Source organism: Hipposideros armiger, unplaced genomic scaffold (assembly GCF_001890085.2).
Source record: "Hipposideros armiger isolate ML-2016 unplaced genomic scaffold, ASM189008v1 scaffold_271, whole genome shotgun sequence".
Lineage (NCBI taxonomy): Eukaryota > Metazoa > Chordata > Mammalia > Chiroptera > Hipposideridae > Hipposideros > Hipposideros armiger.
Window position 1 is genome coordinate 645,326 of NW_017731621.1, and position 8,266 is coordinate 653,591.

Genomic DNA, 8,266 nt, shown 5'->3' on the forward strand with positions numbered 1-8,266 from the left:
AGTTACAGAGTAGCAACGAAAATAATTTTATGGTTGGGGGTCACCACAACATGAGGAACTGTATTAAGGGGTCGCGGCATTAGGAAGGTTGAGAACCACTGCTCTAAAGGGATTTTAGAGGTAGAAGGGGCCTTTACAGATGAATGTAACTTTGATATTTGAGGGGAAAAAACAGACTTAGAAAAGTAAAGTGAATGGCCCAAAGTCTTCTAGCTAGTTTTTCTTAAGCCTGAGTAAAAGTTCTAGAACTTGTCAAAACATGTCCTTCTATTCTTACCTGCGGAATCATCTCTGAACCATGATTAATAAACACTGAATAATAATGCTGAGTCAAAAACAGAATATAGTCTCTCAGCATTAAAGCTGACGATGACAATGACAAACCTAGCACAACCCCACCAGATTGGCCTGGGTTGCGGAGGGGTATCCTGCCACATGTTAGGTTCCAGTGATATCACCACAGAACTAACTAGACTAAAGAGTTGAAACACAGAGTAAAGAATGGCTTCTGACAACACAGTTTAGTGGTGGACTGTTCAGAAAATCCCACCTTTTCATTTATCTTTCACTCTCAGCTTTATATGAATGGTACACATTTTAAGTGAACTAAAATGATTTTGCTCCGATAGAGCTTTGGTTAAATCCAAAATGTAACAACAAGCAGCGTATCTGTGTGTTTACCATATGCCAGACAGACTGGCATACATTTTAAATGCTTTCTCTCATTTAATTCCCATGACAATCCTATTATTTTCTCAATTTTCCAGATGGGGCTTAGAGAGATTAAGCAATTTGCTCAAGAGGCTGGAGGAACCCAAATTCAAAGTCAGGCAGATGGCCGTAAGGGCAGAGTCCAAGTTTTTACCATCACAGCATATTGCTGAAGGCAAAGAGAAACTACACCACTTTACAAAAGCTACCTGCACAGAAAGCAAACGTCAGGCTGAAAGGAACTCAGTGTGAAAATGTCTGACAGGCTCACAAACATGCCTTATATCATACCAACTCAAAATAAAGAACTCTAGCATCACCTCAGACCCAAAGCCTATTTCAATTATGCCATGTAATGAAGAATTGGCCTGTCACATAGGAAGATAACGTCTATGTTAGATCATGTCCGTTGCTGCTGTTGAATATCTTCCTTTTGTTTGGTGTGACTGACCATCTTCAAATGCAAAGATTACCTTCCTTTGCACTGCTCTAACCTCCATTACACCATGGATAACTGGAAGCAGATTCTATGTAGGCATGAGGATGGAAAAGAACTGTCTTTTTTTTTTTTTTTAAGGTTTAATTGGGCAATTGGGAGAGGGGAACAGCCAAGTAGTTGTTCTTCAATCTTAGTTGTGGCGGTCGCAGCTAGCTCAGCTCCAAGTCCAGTGGTGACGCTCAGCTCAAGGTGCTGTGTTCAATTAGTTGCGGGTAGGTGTAGCCACCATCTCGAACAAGCAACCTTGTTGTTAAAAGCCCACGCTCTATCCACTGAGCCATCCAAGCAGCAGTTCAGCTCAAGGTGCCGAGTTTAGTCTTTAGTTGCAGGCGAGCGTAGCCCACCATCTCCAACAGGCAGTGTTGTTGTTAGAAGCACATGCTTTCACCAGCTGAGCCATCCTGCCACCTGTGGCAGCTCAGCTCACTGGCCCATATGGGAATTAAACTAGTGACCCTGTTGCTCAGAGCTTGAGCTCTTGAGCAAGCTCTTAACCAACTGAGCCACTAGGCCGGCCCCAAGAATTGTCTTTTGCATAATCTCGTTATGCTCTTCCAACNAAAGACGGGGGAGAGGGGTGTCACCCCAGGAAACCTCTGAGGAGCTATTCTGCACAACTGATGAAACACCCCTGAGGGGCCAACCAAGAACCATTGTTTATACAGTGTGTGGGCTGGCGTCTGGACTGGCACACCAGAAGTGTGGGGGAGAGAAGGCAAAAGGAATTCTCAGACACTCTTTGAAGAAGCCACTACCTGAAGCAGGTGTTGGAAGGGGCCTTGGAGCAGCCAATCGTCATTGCCTGAGCAAAGCAAAAGCTGAAAGAACTCCAGGGAATAACACTGTCCTGGCCCCTCCTTAACACTCAACTACAAACAACAGGCCTAGGAGGAACTCATGTAACTGAAACAAATAATCATCAGATTAAGAGCCAGCACAGGAGCTGTACCAAGAAACTACAAGAAAAAGGAAAATGGAGCCGCTGCTTAACCATGGGCATTTATCTATCCCTATGTTCCTTCTTGAAACTCCACCAAAATGACAGGTAAGAAGATCCCAAGGAAGAGCACCCAAAAGGAGACAATTGTAGAAGAAAGATGGCAACGTAAGTTTGGAAAACAGAAAGCCAATGAGGGGGGTAACCCACTGGACAACACCTAGGGACCTGAAGCCCCCATGGATGATGGGACGGCAGCCCAGGGCTAGGAACAGGGTGACTTGTGTCCAGTCCATAAAGGGGCAGAAAGACTCACTCAGCCTCCCTCAACTTGCACACCCAACCAATTATCCTCCTCCTCCACACCCCATCTCTCGTGGGTAAGCAAGTTTATTCTCTGGGGAAAATGAACTACTGAGGCTCAGAGCTCAGGCCCATAATGGCTCAGAGGAAGAGGGGGTGAGATGCTAGAATATGGCGAGGAGCCCAGTGAAAGTCCTATGAACAGCGAGACCTCCAGTCCCCTTCCTCCCAAGCTGCTCCCAGAACGCAGAGAGATTTGAGGATTCTTCTCCGTGGAACCAGAACAACCCCAGAGGAAACACCTACAGATGCTATCAGCTGGTACTCTTCATCAGTCTTACTCAAGGAGCCCCACCTGGAAGGGTTACACTGTAATTTCTATTTTCAAGATTTAACACTGTAGTCTGGTTCGGTTTGGCAATGTAATCTAGCTTGAAACTTTTTATTAATAAAACTTTCTTTTCTTTGCTACCCTACCTCCTACGGGCTTTAATGGCTGTTTACTCAAGACCATATTCATACTTCGCTAACTTGCAGAACTGGATTTAATGTTTTCTCATGGCTGCAGGCTTACCTGTTAATCTGCTAAACCCCCAGGACACTGACTTGAAAGCAGCAGTTACAGCTTTGTGCTGGGATCCACTCCTACAACAGAGACTGAGATCATTTTATCGCGGAAACAAACCAGACTCTGGGACACACTTTTTTTCCTTCTTCAAACCTCAACGCCCAGGAAACTGCCAGGCCAAACCCTTCTTCCTTTGTTGTTCTTAAGAGCCTATAAAACCTTTCGTCTGTGCTGGGAACAGGAGCTGGCCTTTGGACAGGAGTCTGCCATCCTCCCGGAATGCTGGCAGTTTGAATAAACCTGCTTTTTTTCCCACCAACCTTATCACAAGCAGCAAGCAGCCAGACCTCAATTATTGGCTCACAAGCAGCAAGCAGCCAGACCTGAGGTTGGTAACACACCCAGGTACACAAAGTTCCCAAATGTGTATGTGTGCGTGTCCCTCACTCATATATAAATAAAGGCCTAAGATCATCAGAAAACTAAAGAAAGGCTCCAAGACAAAAAAAAGTTTCTAAAAAATAAGAAAAAGCTACGTGGAAGAAATAAAGACAATAAAGGGAGCAAATAAAAAATACTCTAAAAAATCATTAATATCCTGAAAGGTAAAAGAAGATATTGCATCCATGAAATAACAAGAAGCTACAAGAAAGGAACAGAGGACAAGATTGAACTTGTAGAATCTGTAAATCAGATAGCGGAAGTTTAAAAATTCAACAGAATGAATGGCAAAATCACGGAAATTACCTAGAAAGTAGAACTAAGATGATAAAGAAATAGACAATAAAGAAAAAATTATACAATTCAGAGAATTAATCCAGCAGTTCCAACATCTAAATAATAACAGCTCTAGAACAAGAAGGAAATCATCAATGATGTAATATTTTTAAATGTCCCCAAACTGAAAAATGTTAAGTGTCTGGAACGAAAGGGGCCACCAAGTATGTAGCACAATGAATGGGGGAAAAAACCTCAGATGATGTGCAAAGATGGCCACAATAATTCTTGTATTGCGTTAGGCATGCCCTTTTGCAGGGTGACTTTGCCACTCTTCTCATGAAGAAATAGTATTTATTTCCACATCCCTTTAATTTAGACTGGCGTCAGGACTCACTGTGAACAACAAAATGTAGCACAAGTGACCCCATGATTTGAAGCCTAGGTGTCAAAGTCTTCACAGCTTCCTCACTCACGTTTTTTGGAAGGCAGCCACCACTATGTAAAGAAGCTAAGGTTAGTCTTTCTGGGGATGAGAGACACATGTAAAGAGAGACTCAGCTAACAGTCAGCAACAACTACCAGTCATGTGAGTGAGGCCATCTTAAAACTGTCCAGTTCGGTCAAGCCACCATATGACTACAGCTATAGGAGTGACCTTAGCAAGACCAACAGAAAACCCATGCGGTGCCAAGAATAATGGAAGCTCTGAGATTTTACCTACCAAGTGAGCCTGCCTGTACTACAATATAACAGTGTCTGGTTCTTAGCTTTGTGGATCTGGAAACTCAATTTTTTTCATTTTTTAAAGATTTTATCGGGGAATTGGGGTAGGGGAACAGTGTTAGGGAGTCGGGGAAGGGGAACAGACAAGTTGCTGTCCTGTTTTGTTCTTCAGTCTAGTTGTGGAGGATGTCGCTTCACTGGCCCATGTTGGTATTATCATAACGCTCTTCCCAGGTGAGGCAGATGGGTCACCAGACACTGGATGGCTGCTCATGGCGGCTCTTGGAAGCTCATGCCAGCTGCCGGCTGCTCACGGGAGCCCACTGCAGCTCCACCGCAGCCTATGCCATCGCCGGCGACTCATGGCAGCCCAGCTCCAGGTTGAGCTGTTGTTCACTGTCTTAGCTGTAGAGGGCGCAGCGTCACTGGCCCTAATGTGGGATCCGAACCGGGCTCTGCTGCTCAGAGCTGGTGTCCCAAGCCAATTCTTAATCAATGCACCACTCGGCCGGCCCTGGAAACTCAATTCTTTAGGATACAAAGAGTTGATTAAAATTTAGGAAACTGATATACATTAACCAAAATCATAAGAGATTGATAAACCAGTGTGTCAATTTCTTGATTTACAGAGGAGGATATGCCTTTGTAGTGATTGCTACCATAACACTTACCATATAATATACACTCAATAAATCTGAATAGAACCATTCCTGGTAGCCTCGTATTTCTTAACAATATACTTATACTATTATTTCTTAATATTATCTCGACCTTAGGTATTTCTTGACAGAGCTGTGAAGATTCAAAACTGAACATATCTAACATGTGCTTTATAATTGGCATCTATTATTATTCTGCCTTAAGACAGGTCAGGAAAGAAAGAACTCAGGACCAAAAAGGGACAGTGAGGTTTAGTACTTGGATGCACTGTGAGTCATACCCATTTGGTGGACCAAGTTCAAGTTATCACCTGTATGTACTATAAAAACTTCCTGGAGGGCTGGCCGAGTGGCTCATTGGTTAAGAGTTGGCTTGGGAGCGCAAGCTCTGAGCAGCGGGGCCCCGGTTTGGATCCCACATGAGGGCCAGTAATGCTGCATCCTCTACAGCTAAGATGGTGAACAACAGCTCAACCTGGAGCTGGGCTGCCGTGAGTCACCAGCAATGGCATAGACTGCAGTGAGTCTGCAGTGGGCTGCCGTAAGCTACCGTGTGAGTGGCCGTGCAATAGCCAGCAACCAACTGCCTCAGCTGGGAAGAACGCAATGATCAGAATACCAACATGGGCCAGTGAAGCAACATCCTCCACAACTAGATTGAAAAACTAAAGTACAGCAACTTGTCTGTTTCCCTTCCCCGATTTCCCAATAAAAACAAACAAACAACAACAAAAAGAACTTCCTGGATCATCCCAGCTCACAGTGATTGCTTAAGCTACAAAAATATTGCTTACCAGAATACTGGATGCTTTTATTCCAAAAAAAACCCAGACATCTATTTATTTACATCTTTGACTTGACTACTAAGCTTGAATCCCAAGGTAGGATGTCCCACCCACCCATTTTGTTATTCCAGTAGCGGGCTCAGCACCCATCTCATAGTAGGCACCCAATGAAATTGAATCACCGTCTCCACCAGAAATGGATGTTACCAGCCTTTCCAACACCCACCCTATGCAATGATAATCAAACCATATGTTCTCTTTCCCTGGACCCTGGATGCAGCCTCAGCATCCTTCTCAACACATCACTCCAAGAAACCATTACTAGTAGATCTAAGTTGGCAAACAAGATAAACCTCGTTACCATCCTTGGTCTATACTATTCATCTGACTCAGTATAGGCCACCATGAAAAAGAGTGAAGTAACCATGTTCATTCACTCACTCATTCAGCAAATATTTACTGATTCCAGACTCCATGCTAAGTTATAAATAAGACACCTTCAAGAATTTACAGCCTGGAGGGAAAAGAATATATTGTATGTGCAAGTAACAGGAGATGAGGCATGGTGCTACTGCAGACCCGATTAGCTGTTTCCCCACTTCTCTGCTAATAAAATCCCCAACTTGTTCAGAAACTAAGTGCCCTGTGAATTTTAAACAATATTCAAGACATCTCAAATTCATTCACTTCTTTTCCCTCCAGTGTCAGCATCTTAGTGTAAGCCACCATCAATTCTCACTTGGTCCAGTGTAATATCCTCCAAACTGGTCTTCAGTTTCCACCCAGTAACCGTCACTGTTCACAACTGAAATCTGATGAAGTCACTGTCTGGCTCACAGCCCTTCAGTACCTTCCTGCTGACCTCAGAATAAATTCCAGGATCTTCAACATGACTCCCCCACACCCACCCCATCCTGAACCCTAACCACCTCTCCCATGTCACTAACTAAGTCTCGTACCTCTCGTCCCTACCATGCTCCAAACACGTGACCCTTCGTTTCATGCATGACAAGATCTTCCATACCTCAGAACCTTCCTTAGTGCTGTTCCCTCAGCCTGGAAGATTCTCCCTTTCGCCCTTCAACTGACTACCTTAGCCTCTAACTTCGTATCTCAGAGGTTCATAAGTTACTTCTTCAGGGTATTCCAACCCTCCCTGAAATCCTCAGCCCTGCCCCTACCCCCAGTAATTTAATATGTGAGTGACCTCCCCATTTCCTTCAAAGCACTTATCACAGTTTTCACTTATACGTTGACTGATGTGTTTGTTTAATGTTCAGACTGTGATCGATGATGATGAGAGCAGTAAGTATTTCTTAAGAACATACAATAGACTAGGCATTGAGCTAAACACAAGATCTCTTTGCCCCAATTCCATGAGGTTAGTTCTATGATATCAGTCACCCCCACTTACAGACTCCCTGAGGCACAGGGAGCTATCAGTTTCACAGCAAGAAAAACGTTCTGGAGATGAATGATGATGAACATTATAAATATACTTAAAACCAATGAAGTGTACACTTTAAAATGGTTAATATGATAAATTTTATGTTATGTGTACTTTACTACAATAAAACAAATGTTTCAATAATTCTAAGGGAAAATTATTTCCAACCTATAATTCTATATAAAAGAGTGAGGTCCCAACGAGGGTTAGTACTAGGCCATTCTAGAAAAGATGGTGAGGGATGAGCAGTAAGATAACACGACTTCTAAGCAGAGACATGAATGAATAAATAGGAACTTCATTAAATTCTATGATTATTAAACTTTCAAGTTTGCACTGAAAAGACTAAAGCAAGGTAACTTCTTCTTTTACAAATAGAGGAACTACATGGACAGAGAAAGCGGAGGTGGGGCCGCTGCGGGTTAACTGTGGGGAACAAAATGCTAAGGAATTAAATGATATGCCCTAGAAAAGCTTTGTTTGCAATGGAAAATGAACTTTTTATCTTAAAAACTGAAGGATCTCAACGGGTCATTACAGGCCCTCTCCCCTCCACCTCCAACCCATCTCCAGAAGGCATAGTTATCAACATATCCACTTTCTAAAGGCAAAGATGAAAGGAACTGCTCAATTTCATAACCAAGTTAGAGGAGGAAGTACTCAATTCTGAACATCTTGTTGAGCACTAACAAGGAACACAGGACAAAAATCACATAATTTTAGCCAGGAAAAAAAAAAGGGGAGAGAATGGTGCTAAAGCTAATGTATTTATTTTACATGGCAATGGTTGAGATTTATTTAATCAGTACATTTCTCTATGATAAAGTTAAAATAGGGCCGGCCGAGTGGCGCGATGGTTGAGAACTCGCTTGGGATGCCAGAGGGCCCCGGTTCGGATCCCACATGTGAGGGCC

At 43.2% G+C, this 8,266-nt stretch overlaps 1 protein-coding gene across 1 annotated transcript in view; it reads right to left on the reverse strand.

Annotated features, from left to right (window-relative positions):
* The window catches only part of CDC123 (cell division cycle 123), a 73,780-nt gene that overhangs the window by 59,444 nt on the left and 6,070 nt on the right, over positions 1 to 8,266 (reverse strand). The window contains exon 2 of the mRNA XM_019656959.1: positions 3,025 to 3,095. Within this exon, the coding sequence (XP_019512504.1) occupies positions 3,025 to 3,095 (71 nt within the window). The remainder of the gene's footprint in view (positions 1 to 3,024; positions 3,096 to 8,266) is intronic.